This window comes from Ctenopharyngodon idella, chromosome 5 (genome assembly GCF_019924925.1).
Source record: "Ctenopharyngodon idella isolate HZGC_01 chromosome 5, HZGC01, whole genome shotgun sequence".
Taxonomy (NCBI): Eukaryota; Metazoa; Chordata; class Actinopteri; order Cypriniformes; family Xenocyprididae; genus Ctenopharyngodon; species Ctenopharyngodon idella.
Genome location: NC_067224.1, coordinates 13,498,045 through 13,517,238, shown reverse-complemented (window position 1 = coordinate 13,517,238; position 19,194 = coordinate 13,498,045). Strand labels below are relative to the sequence as shown.

The 19,194-nt window shown below is 41.1% G+C and overlaps 1 protein-coding gene across 3 annotated transcripts in view; it reads left to right on the top strand.

The window, feature by feature from the left end:
* Positions 1-19,194, top strand: part of col27a1b (collagen, type XXVII, alpha 1b) — a 115,004-nt gene that overhangs the window by 84,221 nt on the left and 11,589 nt on the right. For all 3 annotated transcript variants that reach the window (XM_051894871.1, XM_051894872.1, XM_051894873.1), the window contains 20 exons: positions 11-55; positions 139-192; positions 2,213-2,266; positions 2,685-2,738; positions 2,991-3,044; positions 4,299-4,352; positions 4,498-4,605; positions 10,882-10,935; positions 11,029-11,136; positions 11,502-11,555; positions 11,757-11,810; positions 12,107-12,163; positions 12,263-12,316; positions 12,429-12,482; positions 13,859-13,912; positions 14,266-14,319; positions 14,413-14,520; positions 14,633-14,740; positions 14,837-14,944; positions 15,929-15,982. In XM_051894871.1, the coding sequence (XP_051750831.1) occupies positions 11-55; positions 139-192; positions 2,213-2,266; positions 2,685-2,738; positions 2,991-3,044; positions 4,299-4,352; positions 4,498-4,605; positions 10,882-10,935; positions 11,029-11,136; positions 11,502-11,555; positions 11,757-11,810; positions 12,107-12,163; positions 12,263-12,316; positions 12,429-12,482; positions 13,859-13,912; positions 14,266-14,319; positions 14,413-14,520; positions 14,633-14,740; positions 14,837-14,944; positions 15,929-15,982 (1,344 nt within the window). The remainder of the gene's footprint in view (positions 1-10; positions 56-138; positions 193-2,212; positions 2,267-2,684; positions 2,739-2,990; positions 3,045-4,298; positions 4,353-4,497; positions 4,606-10,881; positions 10,936-11,028; positions 11,137-11,501; positions 11,556-11,756; positions 11,811-12,106; positions 12,164-12,262; positions 12,317-12,428; positions 12,483-13,858; positions 13,913-14,265; positions 14,320-14,412; positions 14,521-14,632; positions 14,741-14,836; positions 14,945-15,928; positions 15,983-19,194) is intronic.

Sequence of the window (19,194 nt, the reverse complement as noted above, 5' to 3'; positions counted from 1 at the left end):
TGTATATTAGGGTAAAATTGGTGAAACTGGTGAAACAGGACCAACTGGATTTACAGTAAGTAAATGAAGTAACTAATATCCTTATAAGCATAAACTCTGTTAAATGTTCACAAATCTCTGAAAAACATCAATTTCTAGGGTGTTCAAGGACCAACTGGACCTCCTGGAGCAAAGGGCATCTTAGGAGAACCTGTAAGTACATCTGCTAAAAGGAGTTATTTCTGTCACCATCACTCTTTTTTCAGTGAAACACAAAAGAAGAAATATTGAAGAATGTACTGGTTGGTCTTGTCCATATAATGAATAGAGACTTGGGCTTTCAAGCTTCAAAACACCAAAAAAGCAACATAAAAGCTTCATAAAAGCATAAATTCCAAGTCTTCTAAAGCTACAGTGTCTCACAGAAGTGAGTAAACCCCTCACATTTTTGTAAATATTTTATTATATCTTTTCATGTGACAACACTGAATGACACTTTGCTACAATGTAAAGTAGTGAGTGTACAGCTTGTATAACAGTGTAAATTTGCTGTCCCCTCAAAATAACTCAACACACAGCCATTAATGTCTAAACTGCTGGCCACAAAAGTGAGTACACCCCTAAGTGAAAATGTCCAAATTGGGCCCAATTAGCCATTTTCTCTCCCCAGTGTCATGTGACTTATTAGTGTTACAAGGTCTCAGGTGTGAATGGGGAGCAGGTGTGTTAAATTTGGTGTTATCGCTCTCACTTTCTCATACTGGTCACTGGAAGTTTAACATGGCACCTCATGGCAAAGAACTCTCTGAGGATCTGAAAAAAAGGATTGTTGCTCTACATAAAGATGGTGTAGGCTATAAGAAGATTGCCAAGACCCTGAAACTGAGCTGCAACACGGTGCAACAAGATCATACAGTGGTTTAACAGGACAGGTTCCACTCAGAACAGGCCTCGCCATGGTTGACCAAAGAAGTTGAGTGCATGTGCTCAGCGTCATATCCAGAGGTTGTGTTTGGGAAATAGACGTATGAGTGCTGCCAGCATTTCTACAGAGGTTGAAGGGGTGGGGGGTCAGCCTGTCAGTGCTCAGACCATACGCCGCACACTGCATCAAATTGGTCTGCATGGCTGTCGTCACAGAAGGAAGCCTCTTCTAAAGATGATGCACAAGAAAGCCCGCAAACAGTTTGCTGAAGACAAGCAGACTAAGGACATGGATTACTGGAACCATGTCCTGTTGTCTGATGAGAACAAGATAAACTTATTTGGTTCAGATGGTGTCAAGCGTGTGTGGCGGCAACCAGGTGAGGAGTACAAAGACTACAAATGCCTACAGTCAAGCATGGTGGTGGGAGTGTCATGGTCTGGGGCTGCATGAGTGCTGCCGGCACTGGGGAGCTATAGTTCATTGAGGGAACCATGAATGCCAACATGTACTGTGACATACTGAAGTGGAGCATGATCCCCTCCCTTCGGAGACTGGGCCGCAGGGCAGTATTCCAACATGATAACGACCCCTCCAAGATGACCACTGCCTTGCTAAAGAAGCTGAGGATACCTAAACCCTATTGAGCATCTGTGGGGCATCCTCAAACGGAAGGTGGAGGAGCGCAAGGTCTCTAACATCCACCAGCTCCATGATGTCGTCATAGAGGAGTGAAAGAGGACTCCAGTGTCAACCTGTGAAGCTCTGGTGAACTCCATGACCAAGAGGGTTAAGGCAGTGCTGGAAAATAATGGTGGCCACACAAAATATTGACACTTTGGGCCCAATTTGGACATTTTCACTTAGGGGTGTACTCACTTTTGTGGCCAGCGGTTTAGACATTAATGGCTGTGTGTTGAGTCATTTTGAAGGGAAAGCAAGTTTACACTGTTATACAAGCTGTACACTCAATACTTTACATTGTAGCAAAGTGTCATTTCTTCACTGTTGTCACATGAAAAGATATAATAAAATATTTACAAAAATGTGAGGGGTGTACTCACTTCTGTGAGATACTGTATATCAGCACTGGAGTAAACAGTGATGTCACCATCCAGCTCAGTTCAGTTCGCATACAATGGTGTCAGTGCAGGCAGATCAAAACACTGTTGAATATCAAATGTCAAGTGTCCCCAACTAAGTAAGCCAAAGGCGACAGTGGCAAGGAACCCAAACTCCAACAGGTGACATCAGGTGATTCGGTAGCTGACATCACATGCATTATCAATGTCTTCTGTCTCTTAATAGGGTCCTCAAGGGCCACCTGGAGTATTAGGTCCATTGGGTGAGATTGGAGGCGTGGTAAGATTTTTTACGTAATCTGTTGATATGTTTTATATTGTACATCCAGCAGTATTAAGTCAGTTTGCTATTTACTTCTCCAGCTGTGTTATTACCCATTATACCACTCTGCCCTACTCTCTTTATTGAAAACAAACAATTATCATTACGCCCAAATTTAACCAATGCCAAATTAGTTTTGGTTCCTGTAAACAATTATAATGTCCTCAAGTGGCACTAGGCAACACTTAGCTTGGCTTTGCTAATTGAAATACTTTACCAGAAATAAAAAACAGATTTTGTCCCACATTGTCACTTTGTTTCTAATTACCAATCCATTATTCCCACATGTTTTGTTAGCTGTGAGGGACCAAAGACTGTAGCAAGATTCAGAAAGCTAAATGCTCAGCATTTATTAGTTTCCTGGTTTGTGTGACAGGGTTTACCTGGGAAGGTTGGGGAGCGGGGCTTACCAGGTGAACCAGGAGAGAAGGTGAAATCTGCTGTGTTTTCTCATTTTTTACTGAATGCTGATTAGTGTGTTGTAGCCGTTGTGTAATGATGTCTCGTCCAACATTTACCATAGTGAGGTTACCGTGATCATATGCAGATGTTTTATACAAAGCCTATCTGGATATAAATAATTATCCTATTTGAGAATGTCTCAGTATTGTTATAAAATTAATTATGTTGAAATTTCAATACTTGGTCACAAAATGGAGTCACTTTTTTCCACATTTTCTAGGGTGCGATTGGATCTCCTGGGAATATTGGAGAGCAAGGCTTGATTGGACCTCGAGTATGTTTCTTTATTTTAGCTGCACTTTTTTCAGGAGAGATGTCATATTTAATTTAATAACACTTAAAATACGTCTTTCCAAAAATGTACAGTGGACAGAATAGAAAACATTCCTCGTGAAAAAGAAGTGTGCTTAATTATTTTGAATGTGCGCTTGTAGTATACTTCCAATCTTAAAAGTATTTTTTTAAAAACAGTACTACTACTACTAATGAGTGTATTTAAAGAGAGTACACTGTTAAAAAGTGCACTGTAATAATGTTAAATTAAAATTTTGCTTTAAAGTACAGTTTGATTCATTATGTTTTAATAATCTTATGTTGTACTTTAAAGAAGTATGCTTATTTTGATGTGTTGGCATACTAAAGCACATATAAGGTACTTATAATTTTAACTGTAGTGTGATATTCAGTATTACAGTTAATATACTTTAAATGTACGAAATTGCAACTTCTTCATTACAAATGTGTAATTACACTTTTATTTAAATACATGACATAAAAGTTTTAATAGGAATGGCACTTGAGAATATTTTAGTTTACCATGAATGCCTGTCAGTATATGTATATGGTAGTACACTTATACCATATTTCAAAGACAATTATAAAATTATGTATAAAGATGTACTTAAGTCCTACTTCAGTGGGTCAAAAACACTGTAAAGTTCAGCTATTTGCATTTAATGTAAATTTAAAATATAACATATTTTTTATTTCATTTTAATTAACATGCATTTAAAAGAATAGTTCATCCAAAAATGTCTCAGCAGATCTTGCCCCCCATTGACTACCATAGTATTTTTTTCCTCTTATGGTAGTCAATAGGGGGCAAGAGCTGCTTGGTTACAAACATTCATCCAAATATCTTCCTTTGCGTACATCAGAACAAAGAAATTTATACAGGTTTGGAACAACTTAAGGGGGGAATAAATGATGACAGAATTTTCATTTTTGGGTGAACCTATCTCTTTAAGTGTCCAAAAAATAAAAACCCATTATATTCAGTTCACACTTAAGTATATTTTTTTTAGGTATATCATTTCCATAACAAGTACTCTTTTTAAAAGTAGTCTAAAGTGTACTTGTTTTTCACAAGGGATGGTTTATAGATGCAACCTAGAGACTCTACATGTTTGTCCCTTACAGCATTGTTTTCATTTGTGTCAAGTTAAATATGGCATCTACCCTGATTAAAGTCCATATCTGTCTCTTTAAAGTAGTACAGTGATTTTTTTTTAATGAAGCTCTTGTTTAGGGTGACCATGGACTTGAAGGGGAGGCTGGTCTGAGCGGTCCTGATGGAGCTAAGGTCAGGAAAAACACCAAATCTTTTTTTTTATTTTCGCATAATCACTTTTTGATTTTAAAAAACGTCTGTAAACGTTGTTTAGTTCTTTGCTTGGAGGGATAATATTTTATTGACCCTAAGTCTCAACAAGTGTTGTTGTCTGTAGGGTGAAAAGGGGGATATTGGAATGGAGGGAGAAACAGGTGAAAAAGGAGCCGTCGGATTTAAAGGAACTGAGGGGCGTCTTGGAGATCCTGGCTTAATAGGCATCAAGGTATTTGCTCTTTTCTATTTAGAAATAGCAGATCATTTTGTTGAGTTTTACCAAAGTCCCTTTTAAGACAAGTCATTTCACTCAGGGACCATCTTGGAAACGCCTCTCGGGCATGCAAGTGCAGCTCCTATCTCTTTGAATGGGGAAACATCAAATTCTCCAAAGCTTTTTGCCAAGCTTACGATTAAATCTCATAAATTTTGTTTCTAAATGCTCGAATCATGACAAAAAACTGCATTTCCCTTTCAAGGAACTCACGCTGCATCGAGAATGATGCTGTGGGAACGCTCCGTGTGATTGCGTCATGAATCACATGTGAAATCAGTCCAATGTCGTCATAAGCGGGTGACGTCACAACCAGGAAACTATAAAGCATGCTCAAACAGAGAAACGCTAGCTTCTGTGTCTTCAGTAGCGCACTCTGTGAATCGTTTGTCTTATTTGGTGTTGTTTGTCAGGCAGCAGTTTAGATTGTGTGTTCCTCCCTGCCCATGCTACATCACGAGTTGGGATACACACGATCTTTGTGTTGTTTGTTTGGGAGTGGAGCATCGAGGGTGCTGGCTGTGCACATTGTGAACAGCTTCCATTCTGGACGCTCCGCTCCCGCCTGGCGCTCTTCGAGGAGGGCGCTCAGGCTCGCCTTCCCCTTGGTTGTGGTCCTGCTGCTGCTGAGGCACAGCGGCGATCTAGGTCATGGGGATTGCAAACTGGATGAATGCTTCCTGCCCTCGCGAGCACAATCTCCACGTCGGGGCCTTCCATTTTTTCCCGATCTCCACACCTCAATGGAAGAAACCGGTCTCCTATCATAGTGTTCATAGTGCACAAACATCTCACTATTCTTCGATAGTTGGCCTAAAAGAGCATGGATATGGGGTGATGCCTAAGGTGGAAGAGACGCTAGAATGCTATCTCTCTCCTCAGTCTGCGTCAGCCCTAAAACTGCCCACTAATCTAGTTAGAACAACTTCAGCTTTGGTGGGCAAGGCTTATGCAGCTTCTGGTCAGGCTGCAGCATGTCTACACACTATGAGCATGCTGCAAGCCTACCAGGCTGATCTGCTAGGAGATCTAGATGAGGGCGGGGGTATTGGCCCGGACTCTGTCAATGATTTGCGTCGGGCCACAGACCTTTCTCTCCGTGCCACCAAGGAGACGGCCAGATCCATCGGCCGTGCTATGGCAGCCCTGGTGGCCACAGAGAGGCCCTAAAGGTTAAATTTGAGCTCAATAAAAGATAAAGACAAGAACTACCTTATGGACGCACCGCTTTCGCCTCCTGGCCTCTTCGGCGATGCAGTCACCACTGTTGTCGAGAGGTTTCAGGAGGCCACTAAGTAAGCGGCTGCGTTCCAGAAGCTTATCCCCCACCGCTCTCAGGTCTCAGAGGCTGCTGAGAGGGAGCAGCCCCACACATCAAAAGCCAACTCCTCGTACCGTGCCACTCAAAAACAGAGCGTCGCCACTCAGGCTCCCCCCCAGAAAGCATCAGTCCCCAGAAAGCATATATCCCAGTGTCTGCCCGGAAACGTAGCGGTGCTAGAATGCTTGCCCCTTCTGAGGAGAGTCTCAGAGTGACCAGTTTGGTTGCTCCCTGCCGGTTCGCCACTTCAGGGCACCAGATTGGCTGTGCGAAAAACACCAGAGGCCAGTCTTGAGAGACTGGTACCCTTAGTAGAATATCTGACAGCATGGAAAGGGTTATGCCACTCAGTTCGGGCCTCACCCGCCCAGGTTCATGGGGGTCCTGCCCACAGTGGTGGGCCCTGAGCAGGCTCTGATTATGGAACAAGAGGTAAAAACTTTGTTAGAAAAAGGAGCCATAGAACATGTTCTTCCTCTCTGCAGAGAAACCGGTTTCTACAGCCGTTATTTTATTGTTCCAAAGAAGGATAGGGTGTTGCGTCCCATTTTGGATCTGCGTCATCTGAACCAGTCAGTTATGAAGCTGAAATTCAAAATGTTAACCTTGAGACAAATCATGTCACAGATCAGGTCCGAGGACTGGTTTGTCACGATAGATCTCAAAGACGCATACTTTCATGTCTACATCCTTCCACAACACACTAAGTTCCTAAAACTCGCTTTCGGGGGCAAAGCATACCAATATCAGGTTCTTACGTTCGGCCTTGCAGTATCACCCCACACTTTCACCAAATGCGTGGATGCAGCACTGGCAGCGTTGCGTCTTCAAGGCATTCGCATTCTGAACTACATTGACGTCTGGTTGATTTTATCTCAGTCGCATCAGTTAGGGGTTCGGCATCGAGATGTTGTTTGCGCTCACATGAAAATGCTGGGGTTGAGGTTAAACGCCAAAAAGAGTGTGCTTTCTCCAGCTCAGAGGACCACTTTTCTAGGCATGGTTTGAGATTCTGTTGCGATGCAGGCACATCTCTCACCTGTAGCGATATTAGCTCAAAGGGGAAATATTAATAATTATTCATAACTTATTATGATTATTACTTATGATTAATTATGAATATTTTAATCAGTTAATCAGATTAACTTGATGTAGCTACATTAAAATAACAATTAATCAATCAGTTTCATTCTGTGAACACTCAATATTGATTATTAATTAATTCTAGGAGAAGGGTATTTTTCATGGCCATAGAAAAATAATTCTTTCTTAGCATTTACAGCACTTAAGAGCTGGTAGCAAAATCTAAATCATTTAAGAGGCAATTTATTAGCAGACAGGGAGTCAGAACCAAATATGTATTGTGCACAAGTTTTATTAACTAAATCACAAACACATAACTAAACTAACGGACACATACATACACAAGTCACACATACATAGGTAAAATGATCAAAGATAGAGCTAAACCGGAAGTGGGACAAAAAAATGGAACTATGGAGAAGCCAAAAAAACAGGAAAGAATCATCAGTATTCATTACAAAGCTCCTTTGGTAACAAAGGAGGTTCACAACTTTAACTAGCTAGCAGCAATTTAGTATATTGTACGATACTTGCATTAGGCCTCTGCCTTTTTTGAAGAGCGTCTGGATACATTGTTGCCGTAGGAAGTCCTGAGAATTCAGTCCGATGGTACTGAAGTTGCAATCGATGTCTTCTGCGTTGAATGAAGAAGCGATAACAAACTTGCATGGTTAGTTTGAATCTTAGTAGGAAAGAGTCCTTTTCTCTCCTAGTTAAGCACATGGCTGGGGTGCAGGGCAGGCCTAGGCAGAACCCCCCACTGATGCAGTTTCGGTCAGATCAGCAAGAGAGAGAGGGAGGGAGCACTGTGCGCTGGCTTTTAACCTCTGGTCGAAGCCACACCTCTTAGGGTTGACCTGACCAATGAGAAGGTTGAATTTCCGAGCAACAGCATTCCTCCTGTGGGGGCTTTTACGACCGAGCCTGATTAAACTGGGCCGTGTGGATTTGTGTCCATTTATACTCCCATTAATGCAACAAACACACGCTGCATCCGATGAGGAAGTCACATACATAAAAATGTCAGTCGTGAAATGAGCATTAATTTGATGGAAGACACGATATATAAGTGAGGTTACATGAACTAGTAGTTCTTATCATAAAATATGCATAAAATACCATACAAGAGACATTTTGCAAGACAGTTATAGAACAGTTCATCTATAAATTAATGCAGGAGAGTCTGTTTTTACAGGCTTCATGTCTTGTCTTTGTAGCCTGACTCAATGACTGAACTAACCAGAGGCCTGCATAGTTTCAGATCATAAAACCATGGCAACTAGATTTATTACCTTGGGGGGTCAGGCAGACACCCCGCTTTGCATTCGGTGAGGAGTTTTAAGAATATTTGTTAAATATAACAAATATTTGTGTCTGATTCATCTCAGTCGTTACACACTTGTACGCATAGAGTCAATCCTTTCTACTGTAAGCCAAATAAAGCTAGGCCAGTCACTCACTGTGAAACAATTCCAGAAATTGTTGGGGTTGATGGCAGCAGCGTCTCACTGTCCACTCTGGTTTTCCCTCATGCATCCAGCTCCTCTCGGACTGGATGCCATGGTACAGACGTGGCCGAGGCTTCATCTGTATGCATTTTCCCCGATCGCTCTGCTCCCAGGAGTTCTGGAGAGAGTTCATCAGGACCAAGTCCAGCCGGGCAGAGGATCTAGTGTCTCTCCTCAACGGCTCTCCCTGGGAGATTCCGATCAGGAGGGACCTTCTGTCCCAAGCAGGGGGCTCAATATTTCACCCCCGCCCAGAACTATGGAAGCTGTGGGCTTGGCCTCTGAGGGGGCCCAGCTCATAAACTCTGGTCTCTCAACTGAGGTTGTTGGGACCATCCTTCACTCCAGAGCTCCCTCCACGAGGAAACTGTATGCCCTGAAGTGGAGAGTCTTCACTTCTTGGTGCAGTGGTCGTCAGCTGGACCCAGTTAACTGCCCTTAACTTTAAAGGTCTATGTGGCGGCCATAGCTGCTTACCACCAGTGTTCCCGCGGATCCTTAAAAGGTCTTTAATTAGATTTTTAAAATTTAAGGCCATAAAAAGTCTTAAAAAGTCTTATTTTTACTCATGAGAGGTCTTAAATTTTAGATGACACTTTGATATATCTAATTTACCAAATTAAATCTAATCCACTACTTGCACAACTACTTCCACATTCTACTTATTACGGCTCGAGCATTTCCGGTCAGCGTTCAGTGCACTTATATAAAGAGAGCTTCTCATGAAAACTTAGATTATTACTACGTTTTAGGGCTACCAAATGTTTTTTAAACAATTAATTATATTTTCTGCATTAACATTCAACCTGCTGAAATGTTTATTGATATATTTCCCTTCCTAATGCGCATTCTGAATAATATATAAATATATTTACCCAATAACCTACCGCCATCAAGTGCTCGTCTTCTCATTAGCAGTGTTTTTCTCTTAGTCATCATATTTCATACCTGTTAAATTTACATTTAAATGAATTTGACTGATAAACACACTTAAGAAAGCACATGGTTTTACTATGGTAAGTGTAGTAACTATGGGTGACAATGCATTATCACGATGGCTAGACTATTTTAAGTCACAGTTGCACTGCAAACAAAAACAAGTTAAAACTGTCAAGCATCGCTGATTCCCTCTGACAATCTGTTAACAGAATGACAATCACTGTAAGTCCGTTAGCATTGCACGCTAGCTGCTTTCTGACTGTAAAAGAGCAGAAGAGCATACAAGACATGCACAAACAAACCAAGCTGATGATTAAACAGCAGTATAACGTTGGTGCTCTTTTATTCCAGTGTTTGAAATAGTTGAATGAATGTGATAAATGCGATGTTAAATATTTAATTAATCTTAAAGAATAACGCAATGACAGTGCAACTACTTTGAATATTAGGATTTTTGGCATAAATGTGTGAATTACATACAAATGATTGTCAGTGAAAAACAGAATAGTGACTCAAATATTTTTATTCTTATCTTATTCATCACATTTCACACTGCAGCGTCGCGATCAGAGATAGAGCGCCAGCACCCTGTGGTGAAAGAATCACGGTTTATGTTTGATTAAAACTTAACGTCCCATTGAGTTTGGAAAAGTCTGTACATGGTAATCATCAGAATATCTCTTCTCCTGTCTCTGAATATGTTTGGAATTTAAAATCATCCCAAGGACTCTCATTTTAAGAGGCGTTTAGTTAGCTATGTGATAACAGCGCCTTGAAAATATATATAACCGGAAACAACTGAGCCTTATTATTTCAAACCGGATGTGCGTCACGAGGCTCAGAGGCTCCATTAGCGTATATATTATTTTTATTATTCTTTTTTTGTGGATTTGCTTATTCATGTGACAATTCGCTGCATTTACAACAGCTTACTTACTGTCTCCTGCACACAAAGGAAGAGAGAAGCGGAAGAAAATGGGTAAATGTCAGTTCAGTTGTAAGTTCATTGGCAGGATGGCAGGATCACATGACTAGAATATGACACAAACAAGGCTACATGCACATGGCAAACAGGAACATAAAACATGATTAAACTTCAAAATAAGACATGAAACATGAAACAAAACAAAAACTAGATGTGACACACTGGTTTCAGCAATTTCTCAGCAGGACTGGCATAAATCATTTCACTTTAGGACACTTTATATTGCACATGCTTTAAAATTAAGAATGAGTGATGTTGGATGACAGCAAAGACAAACTGCACATTTTTGTGGTAGTTATGAATGATCAAACTCATAAGTCATTACTGAATGTGTTCATTCAGAGATATCTGTCTGTTAATCTTTGCAGTGTGTCACTTCTGTAATGTAATTTCAGGGCCCTGAGGGCAAACCTGGAAAAATTGGTGAGAGGGGAAAACCAGGAGAGACGGTATTTTAAGTTTGACTTTTTAGTTTACATGGTTACCCATCAAAACTTTTTTTTCCAAATGTAGAGTATAAATGATGCTTAAATTCATTTCAGGGCAGCAAAGGTCACCAGGGTCACCTTGGCGAAACTGGATCAATGGGAGAGCAAGGTGCCATGGGTTTCATCGGGCCAAAAGGAAGCAGAGGCACTACTGGATTTGTGGTACATATTTTGTTGTTTTCAAAGGTTTTTCTTCTGCAAAACCATATTTTTGAATGTTCAACGTCAGTGCAGTCAACCAAAACGGCCATTGATTGCAAAGGTCTGATGATGCCACAGTAGGAAGAGAGAAATAATTAAAAAATGCTTTGCTCTGAAAAAGACTTTTCTTTGCCAGAGATATACTGTTTGATTTTAAACATCTCATATTACATGAAGAGACCATAGAAACTGATGATATTTATGTCATAATAAACAAAAGGAAATATTGTAGAGTTTTTTTATTAATTATGTTTTGTTTTGGCAAGAATGCAATTTCTGATTTTGCTATCTGAAACTAACTCAGATCCCATGGCTATCATTTTCAGGGTGCTCCGGGAAAAATGGGTCAGCAAGGAGAACCGGGTTTAGTGGGATATGAAGTAAGTGTTATTTAACATAAACATGCCTTATAAGACTTTATTTTACCTCAGCATAAAGTGGTACAAAGTCAAAACAGCTGCTCTGCTTTATGTGAAGTTCTTCTGAGCTAATAAGGCTTGTTAGAGCTAGTTGACTTGTCTTTGTGCGCTCAAATGGTTCCATACTCCACTTCTTTTCTTTTATTTTCACATTTACTTTAGGGTCATCAAGGACCACAAGGTCCAATGGGATACCCAGGACCAAAGGGTGAAAAGGTAAAAAAAAAAAAAAAAAAAAGATTGCTTATAACTAGAAGCTAGTTTCAGAAGCCCAATAAATCTAACAGATGAATGTTCTTTGTATTTGCATAAAAAAACATTGTGTTTTTCAAAAAATCTAAATGGACTTTGGAGGTTAACCTTCTTTTAAATCACCTTCCAGATTATCATAAACTCTAATTTATTGATGTCATTTTACCTTAGGATATACACACAGCACATGGCCAAATATACCAGATATTTTAGGTAAAAAATGTAGAAATCAATGCTAAAATCAATTTCATTTTTTTCAGGGAGAGCAAGGAGATGACGGGAAGGTTGAAGGTCCACCTGGTCCTTCAGGTGACATCGTGAGTCAGTCCGCTAGATTTACTACACATTTATGCCTTGTTTTGGGAGAATTCTGGATGCCAACCTGATCAATGTGTTTGGTTTTGATTGGGAATCAGGGACCTGTCGGCAACAGAGGAGAAAGGGGAGAGCCAGGTGACCCTGGATACCCAGTGAGTTTTTTACTTTTTATTTTATACACAAATTTTTTAGAAAAAATCCAAAATAGATGACTAATTAAACATGCTTTATGTCAAATTTTGAATTTCAATTTTAAATCTTAAGGGTCATGAAGGTGTTCATGGGGAAAGAGGAAAACCAGGGGCTCCTGGACTCCCTGTGAGTGATTCTAGTGATATAGTATTATAGTTTTGTTAATATTTTAAATTAGATTTTATTTTATTATTTATTTTCTGTTTTCATTTTTATTGTAGTTAAAGTAATTTATTTAGTCATTTTGTCATTTTTATTAGTTTTTTTATAGTATGTAAATAGTTTTTTATTGTTTTATTAAGTTTTTACTATAACTTAATAATGATTTTTAGTTTTAGTTTATTTAATTTTAGTTATTTTAGTACTTCAACTTAAACTAAATGAAAATGAGAAATGTTGCTTTGGCAACTAGCTGACTTTTTTTTTTTTTTTTTTTTTTGAAGTATGTTTAAGTTTTTTTATTTATTTTATTTCAGTTAATGTTTATTTTATTTCAAGTAATACATTTTTTTTTTATGGTTTTAGTTTTAGTTAACATTAAAAACCCTGCTTTAAAGGATTAGCTCATTTCTGAATGAAAATTTCCTGATAATTTACTCACCCCCATATCATCCAAGATGTTCATGTCTTTCTTTCTTCAGTCGAAAAGAAATTAAGGTTTTTGAGGAAAACATTCCAGGATTCTTCTCCATATAGTGGACTTCAGTGGGGTTCACCAGGTTGAAGGTCTAAATTGCAGTTTCAGTGCAGCTTCAAAGGGCTCTACGCAATCCCAGACGAGGAATAAGGGTCTTATCTAGCGATAAAAATGTATACACTTTTTAACCACAAATTCTCGTCTTGCACTAGCTCTGCGATCCGCTCGCATGACGGAATCACGTTAAGGTCATGCGTGACATAGGCGGAAGTACCAATCCAGTGTCTACAAAGCGAACGTGCAAAGATTAAGCCAAACGCCCTTTACAAAAAAAAGGTAAAACAACAATATCGGACGATTTTGAAGTTGGAGGAGAAAATTAGATTACGTTTTTCGCCCTACCGCGGTACTTCGCCTACGTCACGCGTGACCTCTCAATGTAATGCGTGGCACATCGCAGAGCAGTGCAAGACAAGCATTTGTGGTTAAAAAAAAGTGTATAAATTTTTATTTTTTTAAAAAAATGACAGATTGTTTCGCTAGACGAGACCCTTATTCCTCGGCTGGGATCGCATAGAGCCCTTTGAAGCTGCATTGAAACTGCAATTTGGACTTTCCACCCGGTGAACCCCACTGAAGTTCACTATATGGAGAAAAATCCTGGAACGTTTTCCTCAAAAACCTTAATTTCTTTTTGACTGAAGAAAGAAAGACATGAACATTTTGGATGACATGGGGGTGAGTAAATTATCAGGAAATTTTCATTCAGAAGTGAACTAATCCTTTAAACTGTTATAAATAAACTGTTATAAAATATACATTTTCATCATTTTCTTCATCTTATTTTCCCTGTCTATAACCACAGGGAAATGCAGGGCCAAGAGGGTTTCCAGGGCCTAAAGGATCCAAAGGCAATAAAGTAATTTACCATGTGAACACAAACATATTGTGGATTTTGTTTTGTTTATAATGCACACACACATTTTAAATCATATTCCACTGGTTTCACAGACGAGGCTTAAGCTTAGTCCCAGACTAAAATGTAAGTTTGAGCTGTTTCAACTGAAAGCAACTTGCACTGACATATCTTAAAATATGTCAGTGCCATTGTTTGGTCTCAAGATGCACACCAGTAAGGCATGTTTATTAAAGCTACTTAAATGTCCTAATTAAACTAAGGTCTAATCCTTGCTTAATCTAAGCCCTGTCTGTGAAACCAGGCCAACTGTGAAACGTAATATCCACCTCAACTGAATAGCCGATTTTATTCAGGGTCCAAAAGGCAAAAACGGTCCTCATGGTGAATCTGGAAATCAAGGGTCCCCTGTAAGTAATTTTCTTACACGCTGAACTGAGTTCAGTGAGATCATGATAAACCTACAACTGATGTTAATATAAACAGTTGTGTTTCTCCCAAAGGGTCCCGTTGGTCTTCCTGGCCCCAGAGGAGTTGTTGGCCGTGAGGGTCTTGAGGGTGATCCTGGGGTTGATGGAGCCCTTGGGAAAGATGGAGCTAAAGGAATGCCAGTAAGACAATGAATGTAATTCTCAATGCTCTCAGTGTAACACTTTATATGGCCCAGGTGCTTTTTGTGGTTTGTGATGTTTTGGTTTGTTTTTTCTCTGTTGTGCGCTTTAGGGTGAGCAAGGAAGTGATGGGGAGGTTGGTCTGCCTGGAAAACCAGGTCCTCAAGGAAACACAGGTGTACCAGGCCTGCCAGGAATTCAAGGCTCTTTTGGACCAAAGGTACCTTGCTTAAATGGATAATGACCTGCTCTTTATTTGCATCTATCACAATATTAGCTGGTTTTTGCGTAAACATTTCACTTTGTTGTGACTTAGGGTGACAGGGGCATCCCTGGCCAAACTGGAGCTCCAGGCAAAAGAGGATTTATTGGAGGAATGGGATTTCCTGGAAAACAAGGTGACCGAGGGGTCAAAGGGCAACCTGTGAGTATCGTTTCTCTGTTATGACAAACAATCCATTGCAAATACGACAAACACACCAACAAATGTTGCTCAAATTATGTCAGATTGCTTAAATCATAAACCTCTAAAAATCAAACATAAGTAACTTCTTACACAACTCTCTAAAATACTGGACAATTACAGCATTTTGACTTTTTAACAAGGACACGGTGCACCTGCCTACGCAATATACTGTACCCTACCATTTGGCTGCATTTACATGATCAAAAATACAGTAAAAACAGTAATATTGTGAAATATTATTACAATTTTTATTTTAATATATTTAAATGTAATTTATTCCTGTGATGGCAAAGCTGAATTTTCAGCAGCTATTATTCCACTCCTCAGTGCTACATGATCCTTCAGAAATCATTCTAATATGCTGATTTGGTGCTCAAGAAACATTTTTATCATTATCACTAATATTTTTATGGAAACTGAGATAAAAAAAAATTTCAGGATTCTTTGATGAATAGAAAGTGCAAAAGGACAGCACTGACATATTTTAACATATGTGACCCTGAACCACAAAACCAGTCATAAGGGTCAATTTTGATTGAGCTGGATAAATATGCTTTCCATTGATCTATGGTTTGTTATGATAGGACAATATTTGGCTGAGATACAACTATTTGAAAATCTGGAATCTGAGTGTGCAGAAAAATCAAAATATTGAGAAAATCACATTTAAAGTTGTCCAAATGAAGTCCTTAGCAATGCATATCCACCCAAAAAAATACATTTTTGTTATATTTACAGTAGGAAATTTAAAAAATATCTTCCATGGAACATGGTCTTTACTTAATATCTTAATGATTTTTGGCATAAAAGAAAAATCGATAATTTTGACCCATACAATGTTTTCAGTCTATTTAACAGTAATGAATGAATGACAGTGACATTTCTTTAACACTTACTGTCACAAACCGTTTCTGCTACTGTTCTGTTTAAATTTTTCTTTAGGGTGATACTGGTGAACAGGGATTTCCTGGAGTTCTTGGAATGTTTGGACCAAAGGTAAACTCACTTATTGCACTACCATTATCATATAAATTCAAATTTCAAATAAATTCAATCTGTGTTTAATATGTGTTGGTAGTCTTATTGTGAATGATCTGTGCGTGTTCCAAATAATAAAAAAAGTTTGTCTTCATAATCTTTCATCAAAATGTAATAATTTCCTCCACATCCTTTTTAACCGATGTTACCAGGCCCCTTTCCCTCCAACCACCTGCCATATAGATACTACAAGATTTCTAATCAAGTCCCTTTCTATAATTTTAATATGTCACATTACAGAAGTAAAATGATGTCCTCTCTATTCTGAGTAACTGAAATGATTTCCTCTTTTACCAAAGAGGCTGAAAAGAGTAGATTACACCACAAATCAAATCTATTTCACAAAGTAAAGCTGTTAGGTGCTTTATAATATTTAATGATGCTTACATAAAACCATTGACTAGTCTTGTGATTAATGAACAGTCTACACTGAAAAAAGAGCACTTTTATGTGATTCATCAGAAAACAATTAATCAGGCAAGCATTAATTGTTTTTCCCTTTCGAGGGAACTCGCGCTGCGTCCGATAGGATCGCTTTGGGAACGCCCTCAGCGTGATAGCGTCTGATGCACGTCTGTCAACTAGTCCAATGGCGAGAGTGAACGTCACAGGCGGATGACGTCACGACCAGGAATGGATAAATACACATCCGGCGAGACCGGCTTCAGCTTTTTTGCCTCAGCTAAGCGCTCTATGTGAAACTGTCTTTGTCTATTTATTGTTGTCTGTCCCGATATAGTGCAGCTCAATATATACAGTTATGGCGAACACACAGGCATTTAAACCGTGTACTCCTCCCTGCCCTCGTTTCCTGACGGGTGGGGATACACACGATTTGTGCGTGATGTGTTTGGGAGCGGAGCATGCTCTTTCAGCCTTCGAGGGGGCTGAATGCGAGCATTGTGAAAAGCTTCCTTTAAGGACGCTCCGCTCCCGCCTCGCACTTTTCGAGGAAAGTGCGCAGGCAAGCGTTCCCCACGGCTCTGGGCCCGCGTCTGCCGAGGCGGCGCGGAGAAAGATGTCGTGGGGTTCGCAGATGGATCTGTCAGCGGGGCTTGAGACGGGCATGAGTGCTCTTTCTCAGCCTTCACCTGGCAGATCCCTCGCCCCCTCGCTGGTGTCGGAAGCCCGCCCCGCGGCTTCTTCCGCCCAGGGAGAGGGCTCGTCGCGTCAGCACTCTAGTTCTGAGGAATTGGATGTGCTGAGCGTCGATATGGGGGAAGATGACTCGCCATCACTTTCCCCTGAGTATGAGGAGCTGGTGGATGTGCTTTCTCGCGCTGTGTCTAAGCTAAGCATTGATTGGCCAGCCGAGAATCAGGGCGCTCGTCCGAAAAGCAAACTGGACGAGCGCTTTTTGTCATCAAATAAAGCACTTCCACCACGGGGTCTGCCATTCTTCCATGATCTGCATGATGAGCTAACGAGATCATGGAAGAAACCATATTCATCACGCTTGTTCAGCCCTCATGTCAAGCACTATTCTAACATAAGGGGGCTGAAAGAATATGGTTATGGGACGATGCCCCGGGTTGAACAGACGCTTGCGAGCTATCTGTCCCCGGGTTCAGCGTTGTCCCTGAAGGCCCCCACGCTTCCCACAAAACCACTTAAAGCTACATCAGGGTTAGTGGGAAAAGCGTATACGGCAGCAGGTCAGGCTGGTGCGTGCTTGCACACTATGGCTGTTCTGCAAGCATACCAGGCAGACCTGCTGAAGGATCTGGATGGCGGGGAGGGGATTGGCCCAGACGCAGTTCGAGAACTGCGTCGAGCCACAGATCTGTCTCTTAGGGCCACCAAGGAGACCGCCAGAGCTGTTGGGCGGTCTATGGCAGCCTTGGTGGCGACAGAGAGGCACCTGTGGCTCAATCTGTCTGAATTAAAAGATAAAGACAGGGCCTTTCTCCTCGACGCCCCGCTTGTGCCTTCTGGCCTGTTCGGCGACGCGGTTACATTAGTCGTCGACAGGTTCCAGGAAGCTAAAAAGCAAGCGGAGGCGTTCAAGAAATATTTACCACGCCGCCATCCATCCTCTGGGGCTGCTGGGCGTGAGCAGCCCCAGCCGTATAGCTCCTCATACCGAGCGCAGCAGAAAGAGAGTGTCGCTTCTCGTGCTCCACCTCAAAGACACGGTGGGCCGGGACGGCACTCTCAGCCCAAGCCTTCTAAGCCGAAGACAGACCTGAGGGTTTTGCTTCAGGCGAAGAAGGCTGGGCAGAAGAAGTCCTGACGCCAGGGGTGTCAGGCTTCTGAGGGCAGCCCCGCACGGGGTGGTGCGGTACACACCTCAGTATACGGTGCCCGTTCCACCTCGTGGCCCTCAGGAGGCCGTTCTGCCAACCCCGCCACCTTTGGTGATTCGGGGCGCAGCGGTTCCCACCGAATTAGTGACGCAGTGTTCACAACAACACAACGCTGCGTCACATCCTCTGAGGAGGATAAATTTACATCAAAAATGTGCTGTGAACAAAACACCAGAGGCCAGCCTCGAGAGGCTGGTTCCCTTAGTAGATTTTCTGGTAGAGTGGAAATCTCTTCAAAATATCTCACGTTGGGTCCTGCAGATTGTAGACAAAGGTTACAAAATCCAGTTTTGGTGCCATCCACCTCTGTTCAAAGGAGTGCTGCATACGTCAGTGCTTCCTCAGCAGGCTCTGGTGTTGGAGCAAGAAATAAGAACCCTATTAGCAAAGGAGGCTATAGAGAGGGTTCCGGTTGCCGACAGGGAGTCGGGATTTTACAGCCGGTATTTCCTGGTTCCAAAAAAGGATGGGGGGTTGCGCCCTATTTTAGATCTAAGACATCTGAATCGAGCAGTACGAAAGCTAAAATTCAAGATGCTGACGATAAGTCAAATCGTGACTCAAATCAAATCCGAGGATTGGTTTGTCACAATAGATCTCAAGGACGCATACTTCCATATCTCCATCCTTCCACAGCACAGGAAGTTCCTGAGGTTCGCTTTCGGGGGCGAGGCGTACCAATTTCGGGTTCTTCCGTTCGGCCTAGCTCTCTCACCCCGCACATTCACGAAATGCGTAGATGCAGCACTGGCCCCGCTCAGGCTGCAGGGCATACGCATCCTGAATTATATCGACGACTGGTTGATTTTAGCACAGTCAGAGGAGATGGCGGTTCGGCATCGAGATGTCGTTCTCGCGCATATT